Here is a 23,591-nt window from a genome sequence, read left to right as displayed (position 1 = left end):
TCAGGGGGCCTGATTCCTCCAGCTCCATTTTTCGTTCTCAAGATTGCTTTGGCTATTCGGGGTCTTTTGTGTTTCCATACAAATTGTGAAATTTTTTGTTCTAGTTCTGTGAAAAATGCCAGTGGTAGTTTGATAGGTATTGCATTGAATCTGTAGATTGCTTTGGGTAGTAGAGTCATTTTCAGAAGACTGATTCTTCCAATCCAAGAACATGGTATATCTCTCCATCTATTTGTATCATCTTAAATTTCTTTCATCAGTGTCTTATAATTTTCTGTGTGCAGGTCTTTTGTCTCCTTAGGTAGGTTTATTCCTAGATATTTTATTCTTTTTGTTGCAGTGGTAAATGGGAGTGTTTTCTTGATTTCACTTTCAGATTTTTCATCCTTAGTGTATAGGAATGCCAGAGATTTCTGTGCATTAATTTTGTATCCTGCTACTTTACCAAACTCATTGATTAGCTCTAGTAGTTTTCTGGTAGCATCTTTAGGATTCTCTATGTATAGTATCATGTCATCTGCAAATAGTGACAGCTTTACCTCTTCTTTTCCGATTTGGATTCCTTTTATTTCCTTTTCTTCTCTGATTGCTGTGGCTAAAACTTCCAAAACTCTGTTGAATGAGAGCGGTGAGAGTGGGCAACCTTGTCTTGTTCCTGATCTTCGTGGAAATGCTTTCAGTTTTTCACCATTGAGGACGATGTTGGCTGTGGGGTTGTCATATATGGCCTTTATTATGTTGAGGAAAGTTCCCTCTATGCCTACTTTCTGCAGGGTTTTTATCATAAATGGGTGTTGAATTTTGTCAAAATCTTTCTCTGCATCTATTGGGATGATCATATGGTTTTTCTCCTTCAATTTGTTAATATGGTGTATCACGTTGATTGATTTGCGTATATTGACGAATCCTTGCATTCCTGGAATAAACCCCACTTGATCATGGTGTATGATCCTTTTAATGTGCTGTTGGATTCTGTTTGCTAGTATTTTGTTGAGGATTTTTGCATCTATGTTCATCAGTGATATTGGCCTGTAGTTTTCTTTCTTTGTGACATCCTCATCTGGTTTTGCTATCAGGATGATGGTGACATCGTAGAATGACTTGGGGAGTGTTCCTCCCTCTGCTATATTTTGGAAGAGTTTGAGAAGGATAGGTGTTAGCTCTTCTCTAAATGTTTGATAGAATTCGCCTGTGAAGCCATCTGGTCCTGGGCTGTTGTTTGTTGGAAGATTTTTAATCACAGTTTCAATTTCAGTGCTTGTGATTGGTCTGTTCTTATTTTCTATTTCTTCCTGATTCAGTCTCAGAAGGTTGTGCATTTCTAAGAATTTGTCCATTTCTTCCAGGTTGTCCATTTTATCAGCATATAGTTGCTTGTAGTAATCTCTCATGATCTTCTGTATTTCTGCAGTGTCAGTTGTTACTTCTCCTTTTTCATTTCTAATTCTATTGATTTCAGTCATCTCCCTTTTTTTCTTGATGAGTCTGGCTAATGGTTTATCAATATTGTTTATCCTTTCAAAGAACCAGCTTTTAGTTTTATTGATCTTTGCTATTGTTTCCTTCATTTCTTTTTCATTTATTTCTGATCTGATTTTTATGATTTCTTTCCTTCTGCTAACTTTTGTTTTTTGTTTTTTGTTCTTCTTTCTCTTATTGCTTTAGGTGCAAGGTTAGGTTGTTTATTCAAGATGTTTCCTGTTTCTTAAGGTAGCATTTTATTGCTATAAACTTCCCTCTTAGAACTGCTTTTGCTGCATCCCATAGATTTTGAGCCGTCGTGTCTCCATTGTCATTTGTTTCTAGGTATTTTTTGATTTCTTCTTTGATTTCTTCAGTGATCACTTCGTTATTAAGTAGTGTATTGTTTAGCCTCCATGTGTTTGTATTTTTTACAGATCTTTTCCTGTAATTGATATATAGTCTCATAGCATTGTGGTTGGAAAAGATACTTGATACAATTTCAATTTTCTTAAATTTACCAAGGCTTGATTTGTGACCCAAGATATAATCTATCCTGGAGAATGTTCCATAAGCACTTGAGAAAAATGTGTATTCTGTTGTTTTTGGATGGAATGTCCTATAAATATCAATTAAGTCCATCTTGTTTAAGGTATCATTCAAAGCTTGTGTTTCCTTATTTATTTTCATTTTGGATGATCTGTCCATGGGTGAAAGTGGGGTGTTAAAGTCCCCTACTATGAACGTGTTACTATCGATTTCCCCTTTTATGGCTGTTAGTATTTGCCTTATGTATTGAGGTGCTCCTATGTTGGGTGCATAAATATTTACAATTGTTATATCTTCTTCTTGGATTGATTTCTTGATCATTATGTAGTGTCCTTCTTTATCTGTTCTAATAGTCTTTATGTTAAAGTCTATTTTGTCTGATATGAGAATTGCTACTCCCGCTTTCTTTTGGTTCCCATTTGCATGAAATACCTTTTTCCATCCCCTTACTTTCAGTCTCTATGTGTCTCTAGGTCTGAAGTGGGTCTCTTGTAGACAGCATATATATGGGTCTTGTTTTTGTATCCATTCAGCCAATCTGTGTGTTTTGGTGGGAGCATTTAGTCCATTTACATTTAAGGTAATTATTGATATGTATGTTCCCATTCCCATTTTCTTAATTGTTTTGGGTTCGTTATGGTAGGTCTTTTCCTTCTCTTGTGTTTCTTGCCTAGAGAAGTACCTTTAGCAGTTGTTGTAGAGCTGGTTTGGTGGTGCAGAACTCTCTCAGCTTTTGCTTGTCTGTAAAGGTTTTAATTTCTCCATCAAGTCTGAAAGAGATCCTTGCTTGGTAAAGCAATCTTGGTTGTAGGTTTTTCTCCTTCATCACTTTAAATATGTCCTGCCAGCCCCTTCTGGCTTGCAGAGTTTCTGCTGAAAGATCAGCTGTTAACCTTATGGGGATTCCCCTGTGTGTTATTTGTTGTTTTTCCCTTGCTGCTTTTAATATGTTTTCTTTGTATTTCATTTTTGACAGTTTGATTAATATGTGTCTTGGCGTATTTCTCCTTGGATTTATCCTGTATGGGACTCTCTGTGCTTCCTGGACTGGATTAACTGTTTCCTTTCCCATATTAGGAAAGTTTTCAACTATAATCTCTTCAAATATTTTCTCAGTCCCTTTCTTTTTCTCTTCTTCTTCTGGAACCCCTATAATTCGAATGTTGGTGCGTTTAATGTTGTCCTAGAGGTCTCTGAGACTGTCCTCAGTTCCTTTCATTCTTTCTTCTTTATTCTGCTCTGCAGTAGTTATTTCCACCATTTTATCCTCCAGGTCACTTATCCGTTCTTCTGCCTCAGTTATTCTGCTATTGATCCCATCTAGAGTATTTTTAGTTTCATTTATTGTGTTGTTCATCATTGTTTGTTTCATCTTTAGTTCTTCTAGGTACTTGTTAAATGTTTCTTGCATTTTCTCTATTCTATTTCCAAGATCTTGGATCATCTTTACTATCATTATTCTGAATTCTTTTTCAGGTAGACTGCCTATTTCCTCTTCATTTGTTAGGTCTGGTGGGTTTTTATCTTGCTCCTTCATCTGCTGTGTGTTTTTCTGTCTTTTCATTTTGCTTATCTTACTGTGTTTGGGGTCTCCTTTTTGCAGGCTGAAGGTTTGTAGTTCCTGTTGTTTTTGGTGTCTGTCCCCAGTGGCTAAGGTTGGTTCAGTGGGTTGTGTAGGCTTCCTGGTGGAGGGTACTAGTGCCTGTGTTCTGGTGGATGAGGCTGGATCTTGTCTTTCTGGTGGGCAGGTCCACGTCTGGTGGTGTGTTTTGGGGTGTCTGTAGACTTATATGATTTGGGGCAGCCTCTCTGCTAATGGGTGGGGTTGTGTTCCTGTCTTGCTAGTTGTTTGGCATAGGGTGTCCAGCACTGTAGCTTGCTGGTCGTTGAGTGAAGCTGGGTCCTGGTGTTGAGATGGAGATCTCTGGGAGATTTTCACCGTTTGATATTATGTGCAGCTGGGAGGCCTCTTGTGGACCAGTGTCCTGAAGTTGGCTTTCCCACCTCAGAGGCACAGCACTAACTCCTGGCTGCAGCACCAAGAGCCTTTCATCCACACGGCTCAGAAGAAAAGGGAGAAAAAGTAGAAAGAAAGAATTAGTAGAAGTAGAAAGAAAGAAAGAAAGGAGCGAGGGAGGGAGGGCGGAAGCAAGGAAGGAAGGAGGGAAGGAAGGAAAAAAAGAAAGAAGACAAAGTAAAATAAAGTATGATAAAATATAATGAAGTTATTAAAATAAAAAAATAATTATTAAGAGGGAAAAAAAACAAAAAGTGGATGGATAGAATCCAGAACAAATGGTGGAAGCAAAGCTATACAGACAAAATCTCACGCAGAATCATACACATACACACTCAGAAAAAGAGGAAAAGAGGAAAAAATCATAAATCTTGCTCTCAAAGTCCACCTCCTCAATTTGGGATGATTCGTGGTCCAAAGGATGGAAGGAAGGAAAGAAAGAACGAAGATAAAGTAAAATAAAATAAGGTTATTAAAATAAAAAGTAATTATTAAGAAAAAAAAAACAGAACGGATAGAACCCTCAGACAAATGGTGGAAGCAAAGCTCTACAGACAAAATCTCACACAGTAGCATACACATACACACAAAAAAAGGAAAAGGGGAAAGAATAATAAATCTTGCTCTCAAAGTCCACCTCCTTAATTTGGGATGATTCGTTGTCTATTCATGTATTCCACAGATGCAGGTACATCAAGTTGATTGTGGAGCTTTAATCCGCTGCTTCTGTGGCTGCTGGGAGAGATTTCCCTTTCTCTTCTTTGTTCTCACAGCTCCCGGGGCTCCGCTTTGGATTCGGCCCGCCTCTGCATGTAGGTCGCCGGAGGGCATCTGTTCTTTGCTCAGACAGGACGGAGTTAAAGGAGGAGCTGTTTCTGGGACTCTGGCTCACTCAGGCCGGGGGGGTAGGGAGGGGCACGGAGTGCAGGGCGAGCCTGCGGCGGCAGAGGCTGGAGTGACGTTGCACCAGCCTGAGGCGTGCTGTGCGTTCTCCCGGGGGAGTTGTCCCTGGAACCCGTGACTCTGGCAGTGGTGGGCTGCACAGGCTCGCCAGAAGCGGGGTGTGGATAGTGACCTGTGTTCACACACAGGCTTCTTGTTGGCGGCAGCAGCGGCCTTAGCATCTCATGTCTGTCTCTGGGGTCCGCACTTTTAGCCGCGGCTCGCGCGCGTCTCTGGAGCTTCTTTAAGCAGCATTCTTAATCCCCTCTCTTCGCGCACCAGGAAATAAAGAGGGAAGAAAAAGTCTCTTGCCTCTTCGGCAGGTCCAGACTTTTCCCCGGACTCCCTCCCGGCTAGCCGCGGTGCACTAACGCCCTGCAGGCTGTGTTCACGCTGCCAACACCAGTCCTCTCCCTGCGCTCCGACCGAAGCCTGAGCCTCAGCTCCCAGCCCCGCCCACCCCGGTGGGTGAGCAGACAAGCCTCTCGGCTGGTGAGTGCCGGTCGGCCCTGATCCTCTGTGCTGGAATCTCTCCACTTTGCCCTCCGCACCCCTGTTGCTGTGCTCTCCTCCGCGGCTCCGAAGCTCCCCCCCTCCACCACCCGCAGTCTCTGCCCGCGAAGGGGCTTCCTAGTGTGTGGATACTTTTCCTCCTTCACAGCTCCCTCCCGCTGGTGCAGGACCCGTCCCTATCCTTTTGTCTCTGTTTATTCTTTTTTCTTTTGTCCTACCCAGGTACGTGGGGGGTTTCTTGCCTTTTGGGAGGTCTGAGGTCTTCTGCCAGCGTTCAGTAGGTGTTCTGTAGGAGTTGTTCCACGTGTAGATGTATTTCTGGTGTATCTGTGGGGAGGAAGGTGATCTCCGCATCTCACTCTTCTGCCATCTTCCCAGAAGTCCCTGGGGTTTTATCTTGTTCTTTCATCAGGAACATATTCCTCTGCTGTCTCATTTTGTCTAATTTTCTGTGTTTGTGGTCTCTGTTCTGCAGGCTGCAGGATTGTCATTTCTTTTGCTTCTGGTGTCTGCATCCTGCTGGGTAAGGCTTGTCTAGAGGCTTGTGCAGGCTTCCTGGTGGGAGGGACTAGTGCCTGACCACTGTTGGTTGGGGCTGGATCTTGTCCCTCAGGTGGACAGGGCTGTGGCAAGTGGTGTGTTTAGAGGTGGCTGTAGGCTCAGGAAGACTTTAGGCAGCCTGTCTGCTGATGGGTGGAGCTGTGTTACTGCCCTGTTGGTTGTTTGGCCTGAGGCCTCCCAGCTCTGTAGCCTACAGGATGTTGGGTAGAGCCAGGTCTTGCTGCGAAAATGGCAGCTTCCAGGAGAGCTCATGCCAATGAATACTCCCCAGAGTCTCTGCCTGCACTGTTCTTTTTCCCACAGTGAGCTTCAGCCACCCCATAACTTCCCAGGAGACCTTCAAAGGCCAGCATGTAGGTCTGAACCAGGCTCCTCTCTGAAGTCACTGCTTTTCCCTGGGTTCTGGGGCACATGAGAACTAGTGTGCACCCTCTAAGAGTATAGTTTCTGTTTCCACCAGTCCTGTGGAGTTCTTGTGATCAAACCCCACTGGCCTTCACAGCTAAATGCTCTGGGGGCTCCTCCTCCCAATGCCAGACCCCCAGACTTGTAAGCTTGATGCAGGGCTCAGAACTCTCACTCCTGTGGGAGAATCTCTGCAATATAGTTTTGTTCCAGTTTGTGGGTCACCCACCTGGTGGGTATGGGATTTGACTGCATTGCAAATGTGCCTCTCCTACCATCTTTTTGTGGCTTCTTCTTTGTCTTTGGATGTAGAATATCTTTTTTGGTAGGTTCCTATCTTTTTTGTTAATGGTTGTTCAGCAGTTAGTTGTGATTTTGGTGTTTCTGTGAGAGGTGGTGAGCTCAAGTCCTTCTACTCCACCATCTTGTCTCCAACCCCCATAACCAATCTTCTTTTATGGAAGAACCCTGAAATATGAACAGGTGATTTCACACAATTCTAAGGTACAGCTTTCTGGAGGGAGAGGAACAGACGAGCAGTTCACTGAGTTCTCATTACCAGGTTCAGTGACACCCCTTGCTCTTCACCACTTCTTTTGGTTCTCCACAGCATACATTTTCTGGCCCATTTCATGAAAAGGAAAGATATCATGGAAAATATCCTAGAGAGTAGTTGAAGGCACTAGTGAATGCAGATCAATGAATCCCTGCAGTTGAACCATCCAATTCTGCCTGGCTCATACCTCTTTGGGTTCTCACTGGGCAGTGTTCCCTCTGTTGTCTCTGCACCCCGGGATAATGTGACAAGGTAGCTCTGATACTGTCTGTGCAGGTTTCTGTCTGTTCTGGCTGCTTCAAACTAGCTGCTGCACTCTCCTCCAAGGCTCTGAAGCTTTCCCTCTGTCCTGGCTGATTTCCCTGCAGGTAAGGGGACTTCCCAGGGTGTGGGACCTTTCTGTCTTTCACAGCTCTCTCCCAGGTGTTCAGGTCCTGCCCCAATTTCTTTCCCTCTTTCTTTTTCTCTTTCTTCTTTTGTCCTACCCTGTTACATGGAGATTTTCTTGCCCTTTCAGGAGTCTGAGGTCTGAGTCTGCCAGCGTTCGGTAGATATTCTGTGAGAATCATTCCACGTGAAGGTATATTTTTGATGTATTTGTGGGAGGAGGTGAGATTCATATTCTACTGCCCTGCCATCTTGATCTGGTCTCTCATTCAAGAATTTTTATAATAGATAATTTTAGACAATTCCATCGTCTGTGTCATCTCATGATTTCATGTCTGTTGATGGTCTTTTTTCATGTGAGTTGAGATTTCATAGTTATTTGTATCTTGATTGATTTTAGTTTGTATTGTGGACATTGTAAATATCATTTAAGACCAAGAGTATTATTTTTATCCTATGGAGGTTGATGTTTTTGTTTTACCCTTCTGTGTTTTGGGGTTCCAATTTTTTGAACATTTTTGAAACTTTCATAGTACTGTTTAGACCAGTACGGTGTGTGCATAACCTAGTGGTCAGTGTGGAACTTGGGATGATTCACTTTCCAAATCTTTGGTAGGCTGATTAGGGTCACATCAAAGCACTCACAGATCAAACGTGAGCCCAGCAGTTCAAAACCACTTTTCGTAATTTCTTTTCTAAACTGTTCCCTCTCCCGTAGTTTTTCAGTACTTTCCATTTCTCTAGGCTCCCATTTTCTGTCCTCTGTTCAGAAACCACCCACTTTCTTGGTAGTATCACTCCCAGAAACAAGTTGCAGGAGAGAGAGAGGAAAAATTAGTATGAAGTTTAGTTTTGTCCCCTTGACGCCATGGCTCCACCTAGAGAAAGGACCTTATCCCTGAGATTTTTGATTACTGGCAGTTCCCTTTATGGACCACTCTTGCTTCTGGACTACTTTTGCTGTCACTACTCCCACTGTGGGACCAAAACAGAAGTAGAGTAAATAAAATCCTAGGAATGTCTCACATTCTCACATTTAGGAGTTCTCTTTTCCACTCCTTAAGCCATAACATCAAGGCTTTTCCTGTATTGCCCTCTGACTGTTAAACAATGCTCACCTCTGGGTTTCATATCATGTCCAATTCAGGCTTAGGATTCTGGAGGGAAAAAAATAATGTTGAACTCAACCATTTAGGTGGTATTTCAAACTCTGATCTTTTCTCAATCCATCTGCCTATATTTACTTTTCAGTTTTCAAATAGGTGTTCATGAATTCTATCAAGGTTTTATATTCGAGTTAGTTAGTGAGAGATAAAAGAAGGTCCCAGAACTGGACCCAGCTGCATGTGTTTTGTAGATGGCTTCTAGTTGATTCTTGCTTTTTTGTCCACTCTGACAATCTCTGTCTTTTAACTGGTGTGTTTAGAAAATTCACATTCAAAGTGATTTTTAATACAGTTGGATTAAAATCTGCCATCTTGCTGTTTTTCTATTCATTGCATTTGTTCTTTGTTCTCTTTCTCTCTCTTTTGACTTTTCTTATTTTATTTGAGTATTTTTATGATCCCATTTTATCTCCTCTATTTCCTTATAATTTATATATCTTTAAAAAAATTTAGTGGTTCCCTAGGGTTTACAATGTACAGTTTAAAATAATTGGGTTCATCTTCAAATAACACTATATTGTTTTGCATGTAGTCCAAGTACCTTACAAAAGAATATTCCCAATCTTACTCCCTTCCCTTGTGTCACCATTGTAATCATTTAATTTTTACATTTGCTATAAACACTCAATACATTGTTACTATTATTGCTTTAAACAGTTGGGTTGTTTTAATTGGAAATATAGTTGAGATACAATATTATGTTTCAGGTTTACTACATAATGACTTAACATTTGCATATATTATGAAATGATCACCATGATAAGTCTAGTAACCATCTGTCCCCATACAAAGTTATTATTATTACAATATTATCAACCATATTCCTTATGCTGCATATTACATCCCTGTGGCTTATTTATTTTATAACTGGAGGTTTGTACCTCTCAATCCTCTTTATCTATTCACCCCCAACCATCCATTTTTTCTCTGCATCTATGGGTCTGTTTTCATTTTTTGTTTGACTTTTTTTTATTTTTTGGATTTTGCATATAAGTGAGAACATATGGTATTTGTCTTTCTCTGTCTGACTTATTTCACTTCACATAATACAATGTAGATCCATCCATGAGGTCACAAAGGTAAAGATTTCATTTTTTATGGCTGAATAATATTCCACTGTGTGTGTATACATATAATATAAATTTTATATATATATATATATATATATATATATATATATATATATATATATATATATATATATATATATATAAAACAGATCTTCTTTATCCATTCATCTATTGATGGACACTTAGATTGCTTCCATATCTTGGCTATTGTAATTAATGCTTCAACGAACAGGGGAGTACATATATCTTTTGTGATTACTGTTTTTTGTTTTCTTCAGATAAATACCAAAAAGTGGAATTGCTGGATCATATGGTAGTTCTAGCTTTAACTTCTTGAGGAAACCCTCACTGTTTTCATAGTGGCTGAACCAGTTTACAATCCTAACAACAGTGTACGAGGGTTCCCTTTTCTCCACATCAGTCAGTTAATTTTTAGAACAATTAAGAATATGGAAAATAAAAAGATATATTTTGCCTTCACGTATTCCTTTCCCAATGCTCTCACTTAAATTATGTAGATCCAATTTCTGACCTATATCATATCCCTTCTGCGTAAATAATGTCCTTTAATATTTCTTATAAGACACATCTGCTGTTGATGAATTTCCCATTTTTGTTTGAAAAAAAGTCTATTTTGCCTTTATTTTTTTTATTTAGAGTTTTTTTTACATCTTTATTTGACTATGATTGCTTTACAACTGTGTGTTAGTTTCTGCTTTATAACAAAGTGAATCAGTTATACATATACATATATTCCCATATCCCTTCCCTCTTGCGTCTCCCTCCCTCTCACCCTCCCTATCCCACTCCTCCAGGCAGTCACAAAGGACCGAGCTGACCTCCCTGCGCTATGCGGCTGCTTCCCACTAGCTATCTACCTTATGTTTGGTAGTGTATATATGTCCATGCCTCTCTCTAGCTGTGTCACAATTTACGCATCCCCCCTCCCCATAGCCTCAAGTCCATTCTCTAGTAGGTCTGTGTCTTTATGCCTGTTTTACCCCTAGATTCTCCATGACATTTTCTTTTTCTTAAATTCCATATATATGTGTTAGCATACGGTATTGGTCTTTCTCTTTCTGACTTACTTCACTCTGTATGACAGACTCTAGGTCTATTCACCTCATTACAAATAACTCAGTTTCATTTCTTTTTATGGCTGACTAATATTCCATTGTATATATGTGCCACATCTTCTTTATCCATTCATCTGATGATGGACACTTAGGTTGTTTCCATCTCTGGGCTATTGTAAATAGAGCTGCAATGAACATTTTGGTACATGACACTTTTTGAATTATGGTTTTCTCAGGGTATATGCCCAGTAGTGGGATTGCTGGGTCATATGGTAGTTCTATTTGTAGTTTTTTAAGGAACCTCCATACTGTTCTCCACAGTGGCTGTATCAATTTACATTCCCACCAGCAGTGCAAGAGTGTTCCCTTTTCTCCACACCCTCTCCGGCATTTATTGTTTCTAGATTTTTTTTTTTTTGGTGGTACGTGGGCCTCTTACTGTTGTGGCCTCTCCCATTGCCGAGCACAGGCTCAAGACGCGCGGGTTCAGCGGCCATGGCTCACGGGCCCAGCCAGCCACTCCACGGCATGTGGGATCTTCCCAGGATGGGTCACGAACCCACGTCCCCTGCATCGGCAGGCGGACTCTCAACCACTGCGCCACCAGGGAAGCCCTGTTTCTAGATTTTTTGATGATGGCCATTCTGACTGCTGTGAGATGATATCTCATTGTAGTTTTGATTTGCATTTCTCTAATGATTAATGATGTTGAACATTCTTTCATGTGTTTGTTGGCAGTCTGTATATCTTCTTTGGAGAAATGTCTATTTAGTTCTTCTGCCCATTTTTGTATTGGGTTGTATGTTGTTTTTTATTGAGCTGCATGAGCTGCTTATAAATTTTGGAGATTAATCCTTTGTCAGTTGCTTCATTTGCAAACATTTTCTCCCAATCTGAGGGTTGTCTTTTGGTCTTGTTTATGGTTTCCTTTGCTGTGCAAAAGCTTTGAAGTTTCATTAGGTCCCATTTGTGTATTTTTGTTTTTATTTCCATTTCTCTAGGAGGTGGGTCAAAAAGGATCTTGCTGTGATTTATGTCATAGAGTGTTCTGCCTATATTTTCCTCTAAGAATTTGATGGTTTCTGGCCTTATATTTAGGTCTTTAATCCATTTTGAGCTTATTTTTGTGTATGGTGTTAGGGAGTGATCTAATCTCATACTTCTACATGTAGCTGTCCAGTTTTCCCAGCACCACTTATTGAAGAGGCTGTCCTTTCTCCACTGTACATTCCTACCTCCTTTATCAAAGATAAGGTGACCATATGTGCGTGGGTTTGCCTCTGGGCTTTCTATCCTGTTCCATTTGTCTATCTTTCTGTTTCTGTGCCAGTACCATACTGTCTTGACTACTGTACCTTTGTAGTATAGTCTGAAGACAAGGAGCCTGATTCCTCCAGCTCCTTTTTTCGTTCTCAAGATTGCTTTGGCTATTTGGGGTCTTTTGTGCTTCCATACAAATTGTGAAATTTTTTGTTCTAGTTCTGTGAAAAATGCCAGTGGTAGTTTGATAGGGATTGCATTGAATCTATAGATTGCTTTGGGTAGTAGAGTCATTTTCACAATGTTGATTCTTCCAATCCAAGAACATGGTATATCTCTCCATCTATTTGTATCATCTTTAATTTCTTTCATCAGTGTCTTATAATTTTCTGCATACAGGTCTTTTGTCTCCTTAGGTAGGTTTATTCCTAGATATTTTATTCTTTTTGTTGCAATGGTAAATGGGAGTGTTTTCTTGATTTCACTTTCAGATTTTTCATCATTAGTGGATAGAAATGCCAGAAATTTCTGTGTGCATTAATTTTGTATCCGGCTACTTTACCAAATTCATTGATTAGCTCTAGTAGTTTTCTGGTAGCATCTTTAGGATTCTCTATGTGTAGTATCATGTCATCTGCAAACAGTGACAGCTTTACTTCTTCTTTTCTGATTTGGATTCCTTTTATTTCCTTTCCTTCTCTGATTGCTGTGGCTAAAACTTCCAAAACTATGTTGAATAAGAGTGGTTGGAGTGGGCAACCTTGTCTTGTTCCTGATCTTAGTGGAAATGCTTTCAGGTTTTCACCGTTGAGGATGATGTTGGCTGTGGGTTTGTCATATATGACCTTTATTATGTTGAGGAAAGTTCCCTCTATGCCTACTTTCTGCAGGGTTTTTATCATAAATGGGTGTTGAATTTTGTCAAAAGCTTTCTCTGCATCTATTGAGATGATCATATCGTTTTTCTCCCTCAGTTTGTTAATATGGTTTACCACATTGATTGATTTGCGTATATTGAAGAATCCTTGCATTCCTGGAATAAACCCCACTTGATCATGGTGTATGATCCTTTTAATGTGCTGTTGGATTCTGTTTGCTAGTATTTTGTTGAGGGTTTTTGCATCTATGTTCATCAGTGATATCGGCCTTTAGTTTTCCGTGTTTGTGACATTCTTGTCTGGTTTTGGTATCAAGGTGATGGTGGCCTCGTAGAATGAGTTTGGGAGTGCTTCTCTCTCTGCTATATTTTGGAAGTGTTTGAGAAGAGTAGGTGTTATCTGTTCTCTAAATGTTTGATAGAATTCACCTGTGAGGCCACCTGGTCCTGGGCTTTTGTTTGTTGGAAGATTTTTTTTTTTGGAAGATTTTTAATCACAGTTTCAATTTCAATGCTTGTGATTGGTCTGTTCATATTATCCATTTCTTCCTGGTTCAGTATTGGCAGGGTGTCCATTTCGAAGAATTTGTCCATTTCTTCCAGCTTGTCCATTTTATTGGCATAGAGTTGCTTGTAGTAATGTCTCATGATCTTTTGTATTTTTGCAGTGTCAGTTGTTACTTCTCCTTTTTCATTTCTAATTCCATTGAGTTGAGTCTTCTTCCTTTTGTTCTTGAAGAGTCTGGCTAATGATTTATCAATTTTGTTTATCTTCTCAAAGAACCAGCTTTTAGTTTTGTTGATCTTTGTTATCGTTTCCTTCATTTCTTTTTCATTTATTTCTGATCTGATTTTTATGATTTCTTTCCTTCTTCTAAGTTTGGGGTTTTTTTTGTTGTTCTTTCTTTAGTTGCTTTAGGTACAAGGTTAGGTTGTTTATTCAAGATGTTTCCTGTTTCTTAAGGTAGCATTTTATTGCTATAAACTTCCCTCTTAGAACTGCTTTTGCTGCATCCCACAGGTTTTGGGTCGTTGTGTCTCCATTGTCATTTGTTTCTATGTATTTTTTGATTTCCTCTTTGATTTCTTCAGTGATCACTTCGTTATTAATTAGTTTATTGTTTAGCTCCATGTGTTTGTAGTTTTTACAGGTCTTTTCCTGTAATTGATATCTAGTCTCATAGCGTTGTGGTTGGAAAAGATACTTGATACAATTTCAATTTTCTTAAATTTACCAAGGCTAGATTTGTGATCTGAGGTATGATCTATCCTGGAGAATGTTCCATGAGCACTTGAGAAAAATGTGTATTGTGTTGTTTTTGGATGGAGTGTCCTATAATTATCAATTAAGTCCATCTTGTTTAATGTATCATTTAAATCTTGTGTTTCCTTACTTATTTTCATTTTGGATGATCTGTCCATGGGTGAAAGTGGGGTGTTAAAGTCCCCTACTATGAATGTGTTACTGTCGGTTGCCCCTTTTATGGCTGTTAGTATTTGCCTTATGTATTGAGGTGCTCTTATGTTGGGTGCATAAATATTTACAATTGTTATATCTTCTTCTTGGATGGATCCCTTCATCATTATGTAGTGTCCTCCTTTGTGTCTTCTAATTGTCTTTATTTTAAAGTCCATTTTGTCTGATATGAGAAGTGCTACTCCAGATTTCTTTGGGTTTGCATTTGCATGGTGTATCTTTTTCCATCCCCTTACTTTCAGTCTGTATGTGTCTCTAGGTCTGAAGTGGGTCTCTTGTAGACAGCATATATATGGGTCTTGTTTTTGTATCCATTCAGCCAATCTGTGTCTTTTGGTGGGAGCATTTCATCCATTTACATTTAAGGTAATTATCGAAATGTATGTTCCTATTCCCATTTTCTTAATTATTTTGAGTTCGTTATTGTAGGTCTTTTCCTTCTCTTGTGTTTCTTGCCTAGAGAAGTTCCTTTAGCATTTGTTGTAAAGCTGGTTTGGTGGTGCTGAACTCTCTCAGCTTTTGCTTGTCTGTAAAGATTTTAATCTCGCTATCAAATCTGAATGAGATCCTTGCTGGGTAGAGTAATCTTAGTTGCAGGTTTTCCTCCTTCATCACTTTAAATATGTCCTGCCAGTCCCTTCTGGCTTGTGGAGTTTCTGCTGAACGATCAGCTGTTAACCTTATGGGGATTCCCCTGTGTGTTATTTGTTGTTTTTCCCTTGCTGCTTTTAATATGTTTTCTTTGTATTTAATTTTTGACAGTTTGATTAATATGTTTCTTTGCATATTTGTCCTTGGATTTATCCTGTATGGGACTCTCTGTTCTTCCTGGACTTGATTAAGTATTTCCTTTCCCATATTAGGGAAGTTTTCAACTATAATCTCTTCAAATATTTTCTCAGTCCCTTTCTTTTTCTCTTCTTCTTCTGGAACCCCTATAATTCGAATGTTGGTGCGTTTAATTTTGTTCCAAAGGTCTCTGAGACTGTCCTCAGTTCTTTCATTCTTTCTTCTTTATTCTGCTCTGCAGTAGTTATTTCCACCATTTTATCCTCCAGGTCACTTATCCGTTCTTCTGCCTCAGTTATTCTGCTATTGATCCCATCTAGAGTATTTTTAGTTTCATTTATTGTGTTGTTCATCATTGTTTGTTTCATCTTTAGTTCTTCTAGGTACTTGTTAAATGTTTCTTGCATTTTCTCTATTCTATTTCCAAGATTTTGGATCATCTTTACTATCATTATTCTGAATTCTTTTTCAGGTAGACTGCCTATTTCCTCTTCATTTGTTAGGTCTGGTGGGTTTTTATATTGGTCCTTCATCTGCTGTGTGTATTTCTGTCTTCTCATTTTGCTTATCTTACTGTGTTTGGGGTCTCCTTTTAGCAGGCTGCAGGTTCGTAGTTCCCATTGTTTTTGGTTTCTGTCCCCAGTGGCTAAGTTTGGTTCAGTGGGTTGTGTAGGCTTCCTGGTGGAGGGTACTAGTTCCTGTGTTCTGGTGGATGAGGCTGGATCGTGGCTTTCCGGTGAGCAGTTCCACATCTGGTGGTGTGTTTTGGGGTGTCTGTGGACTTATTATGATTTTAGGCAGCATCTCTGCTGATTGGTGGGGTTGTGTTCCTGTCTTGCTTGTTGTTTGGCATAGCGTGTCCAGTACTGTAGCTTGCTGGTTGTTGAGTGTAGCTGTGTGTTGGTGTTGAGATGGAGATCTCTGTGTGATTTTCACTGTTTGATATTACGTGGAGCTGGGAGGTCTCTTGTGGACCAGTGTCCTGAAGCTGGCTCTCTCACCTCAGAAGCACAGCACTGACTCCTGGCTGCAGCACCAAGAGCCTTTCATCCACACTGCTCAGAATAAAAGGGAGAAAATGTAGAAAGAAAGAATTAGTAGAAGTAGAAAGAAAGAAGGAAAGAAAGAAAGAAAGAAAGGAAAGAAAGAAAGGACGGAGGGAGGGAGGGTGGGAAGGAGGTTGCCTTTATTTTTGAAGGACATTTTTGCTGAATTTAGATTTGGATTGGCAGGGTTTTTACTTTCAGTATGTTAAAGGTTCCATTCCACTATTTTTGGCTTATGTGACTCTGGTACGAAGTCTTGTGTAATTATTCTTGTTCTTCTGTATGTAAGGTGTTCCGTCCACCCTTTTTCCCTGACTGCCTTCAATATTTTATTTTGCCTGTTTTTCTGCAGTTTGAATTTGATATGTCTGGGTGTGATGTGGCTCTTTTACAAATTTTATTTACCCTGCTTTGTGTTCTCTGAGATACTTGGATCTGGGGTTTATATCAATTGCTAATTATGAAAAATTTCAGCAATTATTTATTCAAATATTTTTTCTCCATTCTCTCTCTCTTCTCCTTCTAGTATTCTAATTTGATAGTGTCCCAAAGCTCTTGGATGTTTTGTTCTGTTTTCTTTTTTTACTCTTTATTTTTTCTCTGCATTTCAGTTTGTGTAATTTCTATTGTTCTAGCTTCAATTTTGCTTATTCCTCAGCTGTGTCTAGTTCACTAATAAGCACACTGAAGGCATTCTTCAGATCTGTTAATGTGTTTTTTCTCTTGTATTTACATATGATTCTTTCTTATACATTTTATCCCTTGCTGCTATCTTATCTTGCATGTTGTCTACCTTTTTCAATATAGAAAAGTACTTAATCATATTAATCACAGCTATTTTAAGTTGTCTGTTGGAAATTCCAAAATGTGTCATAACTAAGTCTTGTCCTGATGATTTTTTTGTCTCTTCAGACTATGTTTTTTTCTTTCCTTGATTCTTCCCTTTGTGCTGCTCTCTGGAGGTAACTTACCTCTTGCATTCTTTAAAAATAAAGTCTGCTATTATTTTACTTGATTTATTTTAGCCTTGTAGTGGAGAATAGGGGACTAGGGACATACTATGTTATTTTGATTAAGTCTCAGTCTTAGGCAGGCTTATCCTGAGTCATAGAGGTGTGACTTTCCCAAATGTTCCTGCCCCTCCTCTAAATATAACTGTGAGCCTAGCACATATTCCTATCCCTCCTGGGTTATAGCATTTTTTCAAATTTTCTCCTTCACCTGTGGTGGTGAGTTTCCACCTGTGCCCTCAGTTCCTATTGCCATTCCTTCTGCAGAGCAAGGCTTGTTTTCCCTAGGGGAGATAGAGTAGATTGGTCTGGGCAGAGTTTTAGTGGTGTTGGGTATTCCTCTCTGCTAGCTGCAATGAATTTCCACCAGTGTGCTCAGACTACAGTTTTATTACCTTTCCCTGTGAAGGTTAAGGCCTTTGCTCTGCAGTGTATAAAGGCAGAATGCTTTGGGCACAGTTTCAGCAATGGATGCTGTTCTGTTTCCCTCCCCCAAACCAGAACTATAGAATATCTTTCTCCGGATTCTTATTCTTCCCTGCCAGCACCTGGTGGACTTCTTAGGGGGAAAGTCTGCAAGAGGATTCAAAACCACCTATGTCTACAGCCCCCAGGGGTTTCACATTCTCACACTAACACACAACCAACTTTTAGCAATTCATTAACAAATTTTAGCTGTTATCTTCTTATGACTACATATTATTCAGTAGTATCTGCAAAAGATAAGCAAGTACCTGGGCCCTGTTGTTCCCTGTAGATGCCTATGTCTACAGATTTTGGGTTAGCTTTTAGCATTGCAATCTCAGTTTTCTCATGAATTCAATAGAGGACAATTTGCAATTTTCCAGTTTTTGTTTTCCTTGTTCTAATGGTGGGCGAGATGCTCATTCCAATTCTACAGCTCTGAGTTGATACCAGAATATCATGTGAACCTGGGGATAAGATTTGAGGTTCTGTTTGTCTTCCAGCATCCATACCCCAGTTTACAAATTCCCCCACGATGGTGATAATGGTGGGTTTACCAGCTCGAGGAAAGACCTACATCTCCACGAAGCTCACACGATATCTCAACTGGATAGGAACACCAACTAAAGGTATGTCCCTGAAAGCCTTTGTTCTACAGCCCTCTATAGGCCAATTATGGAAAATACAGTAAGGTAGCTGACCTCAAAAGGGCAAAACCACGAGTAAAGGAATGTCTCAAAACATTATTAACAGTATTAGGACTAATACTATTACTGCTGCTGCTGCTGCTCTACTACAACTACTACTACTACTACTGCTACTACTACTACTACTACTATAGCACCACCACCACCACCACCACCACCACTAACCTCATAAATTTTTACAATTTCTTAAGTACGTAATCTGTGCCCAATCCCGTGATAGCTGCTAAGCATAAGAAAACTACAAAGATTAAATATCTGTTTTCAAGGAGCACGATTTTTGTAAGACCTGAAAAAAACCCTATGAGTAACATACTACTTTTATCACCTTTATTATTACTTCTACACCAAAAATACGATTCTTCTTAGCATTACCATTTCTTCACAACCTTAAGGTTTTCTTTAAATTTTAGGGGTGTGTGGAGTCAAGCACCTCAAAGCCCCAGCCTGGAGTCCCCCACAAGGTCTTCAGTAAAGCAGGGCACTTTAGCTCACCTCTCCTGTCCAGAAGGCGTCCACTCTCTCCAAGCCTCTCCTTAGGTCTGAGCCTATTTGCTCCCCCTCCCCAGCCGGAAGTGATCCTGCCTCTTTCCGCCTCCAGAGGGGTCTCCTTCCCTGCCTGTCAGCCTCCTCCCTCACTCCCTACTTCCAGATTTCCTTTCTCCCCAATGTGATCTCTTTTCTGCTTACTACCTCTTATTCAGCAATCATATTTTTCTATTCTCCATTTGATTTCTCTATCACCCACACTGTATCCCCATTCCTATTTGATTCCTCTGTTGCCCCTAGGAAGACTATGTTTCTCTGGGCTCCCACACCAATGCTTCCTACAGACCCCTCTATGCCAACCTTAGTTACATAGTGTGTTGTTGTAGTGTGTTGTGTGTCTGGGTCTCTCTCCCCAGGAGCTGCTCTGCAGTAGGGGACTAGATCATGTTAATTTCTATTGCTTAAGTAGGACCAAATTAAGACATTTAGAGTCTCTAAACGCTAAAAGTTAGGGTATCCCCTACATCATACGTAATTCAGAATAAAATCAGTAAATACAAGAAAGTCTACCAAAAGTTTTTATTTATCCCCCAATGACTATTGATGCTTTTAACATATATCAACTTAGCTGAAAATTATTACTGGGACTGTGTTCCTCCTTTACTGGTACACTGGTACACAAGTGCTTAGCCTCTGTCTCTTGTGGAAAGGAGCACTCCTCCCCAGTGTGGAAAACAGTTCTTCTTGGGCAATCACTTGCTCACTCAGTCAGTAATTATTTGCTGAGCACACAGTTGTGCCACGGCCCTTGTTGGATGTTGGATCCCTGCCCTCAAAGAACTCACATCTAGTTTTTAAACTTTATTGGAGTATAATTGCTTTACAATGTTGTGTTAGCTTCTGCTGTATAACAAAGTGAATCAGTTATAAGTATACATATATCCCCATATCCCCTCCCTCTTTCATCTCCTTCCCACCCTCCCTATCTCACCCCTCTAGGTGGTCACAAAGCACAGAGCTGATCTCCCTGTGCTACGCAGCTGCTTCCCACTAGCTATCTATTTTATATTTGGTAGTGTATATATGTACATGCCAGTTTCTCACTTGGTCCCAGCTTCCCCTTCCCCCTCCCCATGTCCTCAAGTCCATTCTCTACGTCTGTGTCTTTATTCCTGTCCTGCCCCTAGGTTCTTCAGAACCTTTTCTTGTTTGTTTGTTTTTTATATTCCATATATATGTGTTAGCATATGGTATTTGTTTTTCTCTTTCTGACTTGCTTCACTCTGTATGACAGACTCTATTCTTAAGTTCTAAAACACCCATGTAGGAAGAACTAGTATCATCATTCCACAGTTGATGAAATTAATGCCCAAGATGTGACGTGTCTTGTCTAAAGGCACATGATCACTAAGTGATGGAACCAGAATATGAACCCACATCTGGTTGATTCCAAAGCCTGACACTCACTGTGGCAGGTCTGATACTTGGTGCTACTGATGGGAAGAAGAAAGAACCCACATTGGCCCTGTGCTCTCCTCCACACTCTTCCTCTTATTTCCCTTGACCATACCAACACCCTATCTCTCTTCCCCCTTCCCTCCCTCTCTCCAAGTATTCTCCTCCCCTTCTCCCATTTCTTCTTTCTCTTCATGCACTTTCTCTTTCTCTAATTCACTGGTGAAGAGTTCCCCAGTGGTTTTCCATGTGCCAAAACCCATACTATGCACTGGAGATGCAAAACTGGATGAGATTCACAACCTGTCCTTGAAGATTTCTCCATCTGGCTGGGATGCATAAGAATACAACATGTCACTGAAGAATCCCAGAGCAGGATACTGATGGGCCTCACAGAGGAAATCACCTACTGGAAGGCAGTGAAAGCTTCCAGATAGGGTGTATTTGAGCGGGGTGTGTCCTGTGGGAGGAGTAGAACATTGGAAGAAGAGAAGGGAAGAAGGAGTAGTTCTTGTAGGACTGCAGGCTCTGAGGAGCCTCTGCTGAGCATAGGGGCACATGGGACAGTGTCAGATGGGTCTCTGATCTAATGCACCTGCTTCCCATCTGTTCTACTTGCACAGAGGCCCTCAGAGTCATGTTTCAAATGCCAAGATGACCATATCTACAGCCACCAAGGGTTCCCTTGGCCTGCAGGTTTAAATCCAAGCTCCTTAGCCTATCATTCAAGGCCCTCCACAGTCAGTCTCTGACAGCCTCACAGGCCTCAGTCACAGTGGATGTCTCATGTTCTGCCTCCTGCCAATGCCATACCTTTGCTCAAACTCTTCCTCTACCTGGAATGTCTTTGTTCCCCTCTCCCATACCCCATGACTGCCAATAAAAGGCCTGCCTTCCTATAAAGACTGGTACAAATGCTGCTTTTTCTAAGAAACCATCTGAGATCACCCCAAGCTTAGTTAGTCTTTCCTTCCTCCTTGCTCTTTTGCATGGCTCTGTCAGAGCACTTAACACACTGGGTGAGAGCTCTCTGTTTACCGATTTACTGTTTACTCTCTTTCCTACATGCTAGACTGTGAGCTCCTTGGGGCCCCATCATGCAGATCTGTTTCATCTCTGACACCCCAGAACTCATGTCCTGATTCACAAAGTAGGCATGAGAAACTATTTATTGGATGAATGAAGAAAATATTACATTACCTCTTTGCCTATTATCCCCTCTTTTCCCCTTTCCTTCCCTCCTCTCTGATTTTTCACCATTACAAATGAGAAAGTGTGGCCTAAAGAAGGCAATAAATCTAGACTCTCTGTCTTGATACAGAAAATGTAACAACATTGGACTAGGATTCAGGAGGCCCAGTCTAGTTATGTCCCCAGCTGACTCAATGTTTGACCCTTGACGGATTTTACTCCCTGGGTCCCAATTTCTTTATCTTTCCAATGCAGTAATGTACAGAACACAGTAATAATATATAGTAATACTATGGGCATTAAAAGGTTTGGAGTTTATGTTAAAATGGAATAGTGGAAAGATCACCAGCTTTGGAACCAAACAGTCCTGGGTTTGAATCCCATCTCTCCACTTATTAGCTATGAGAGTTACTCCCTTGATTTCCTCATTTATAAATGGGAATGATGATTCCTACTTTTCAGGGTTGTTGTAAGGAGTAAATGAGCTGGTGGCCATAATTTGAAGCTTTGTAAACATATTATATAGCTACAAACTATACCTTCTTTTACCTCTGAGCTACCTCCAAGAAAGGACATTATTTTGCCACTGGGATCTTCCCAACCTCTTCACCAGGGCTCCTGCTTTCAGTGTTTAATTTAGGCCAGTATCGACGAGAGGCAGTGAGCTACAAGAACTACGAATTCTTTCTCCCAGACAACATGGAGGCCCTACTTATCAGGAAGTGAGTACCTAATACTTTAAAGACCTGTGCTGCCCCCTGGCTGAGGGAGACCTTTGTTCAAATGATGGGGGAGTAGGGCAGAGCAACTTGGGTTAGCAAGGAGTCCACCTAGAGTCTCAAAGGGTGGTTAGGACAGCCCTTCTACTATCTTAACCAAAGCTTATTTCTGGTCATATCCATCCCCTGCTTAAGAACTTTTAACAGTTTCCTACTTCTGACAAGAGAGAGTGGAAACTTAGCTTAGAATTTAAAATAAGAGTCTCAGTAGCTTGGCCCACTCCAGTCTCATCCATTCAACCTCAAGTTGTCTCTCCTCTACAAGACTCTGAGCACTTCCAGAACAGAGCCTGGGTCTCATTTATTGATCCATATCCTCTTAATAGAACTCAGCAAAGAGTAATCACTAACCAGATTTTTGCCAAAAGCATAAATACATTTCCACATTATTACCTGTGCTTGCCCTGTTACATATGCCAAGAATGCCTTCTCCTTCACAGACCATATATTCAGGCTCTTCTTGGGTTCAAGAACCAATTCAGCTTGAGCGCTATTAGTTCAAGGTTTGGAGCCCTTAATACTATGGCTCTGTCATTAGTCAACTTTTCCTGGGTATGTTACTTTATACCTGCACCTAAAATGTCTACACAGAGCCATTTTCAACTGTGTGACCTCTCTGTGCTTGTCATAGCACATTTTCAACTGTGTGACCTCTCTGTGCTTGTACCTAGAATATAGGACACCCTTTGTAGATATTCAACAGATGAATAATTTAATGTAGGACATCTAAGAGATAGTGCAAAAGATAATTCAGAAAAATAGAGAGGAGACCATTTTGGGTATAATGGTTGTTTCTGTTTCTTCCTTCATCTTTTTCAGGCAATGTGCCATAGCAGCCCTGAAAGATGTCCATAACTATCTCAGCTGTGAGGAAGGTCATGTTGCGGTAAAGAAATTTGCATTTTTTCTTAGGTTTCTGCTGGGTTGGAGAAGAGCTAATATATATTGAGCATTTACTATGTTCTAAACATTGTTCTAAGCACTTTGCACATATTTATTTAATTTCCACCCTCCCCCATGAGATAGGTATTGTTATTATACTCCATTTTATAGCCCAGAAGAATGTCGTGCAGAGAGATTAAATAATTAAATATTTTACCAAGGTGGCAGGCCAGAACTGGAATACAGGTTGTATAGCTCCAGAATCTACACTCCTTTTTTCTTTCTTTTTTTAAAAATATTTATTTATTTATTTATTTATTTATTTATTTATTGGCTGTGTCAGGTCTTAGTTGCGGCACATGGGATCTTTGTTGAGGCTTGCAGGATCTTTTGTTGCACCACGCGGGATCTTTCATTGCGGTGCATGGGCTATTCACTGCGCTGCACAGGCTTCTCTCTCATTG

The 23,591-nt window shown here is 40.3% G+C and overlaps 1 protein-coding gene across 12 annotated transcripts in view; it reads left to right on the top strand.

Moving 5' to 3' along the window:
- Positions 1-23,591, top strand: part of PFKFB1 (6-phosphofructo-2-kinase/fructose-2,6-biphosphatase 1) — a 156,191-nt gene that overhangs the window by 87,345 nt on the left and 45,255 nt on the right. For 11 of the 12 annotated variants that reach the window (XR_012329397.1, XR_012329399.1, XR_012329398.1 and 8 more), the window contains exons 2-4: positions 18,131-18,256; positions 22,080-22,188; positions 23,065-23,131. Coding sequence is in view for 8 of the 12 variants with exons in the window: in XM_073799641.1 (XP_073655742.1) it covers positions 18,131-18,256; positions 22,080-22,188; positions 23,065-23,131 (302 nt within the window). In the remaining 4 variants the exon portion in view is untranslated. The remainder of the gene's footprint in view (positions 1-18,130; positions 18,257-22,079; positions 22,189-23,064; positions 23,132-23,591) is intronic. The other variant, XM_033849242.2, reaches the window with a different exon arrangement.

Source organism: Tursiops truncatus, chromosome X (assembly GCF_011762595.2).
Source record: "Tursiops truncatus isolate mTurTru1 chromosome X, mTurTru1.mat.Y, whole genome shotgun sequence".
NCBI classification, from domain to species: domain Eukaryota; kingdom Metazoa; phylum Chordata; class Mammalia; order Artiodactyla; family Delphinidae; genus Tursiops; species Tursiops truncatus.
This window is presented reverse-complemented; position numbering and strand designations above follow the sequence as displayed.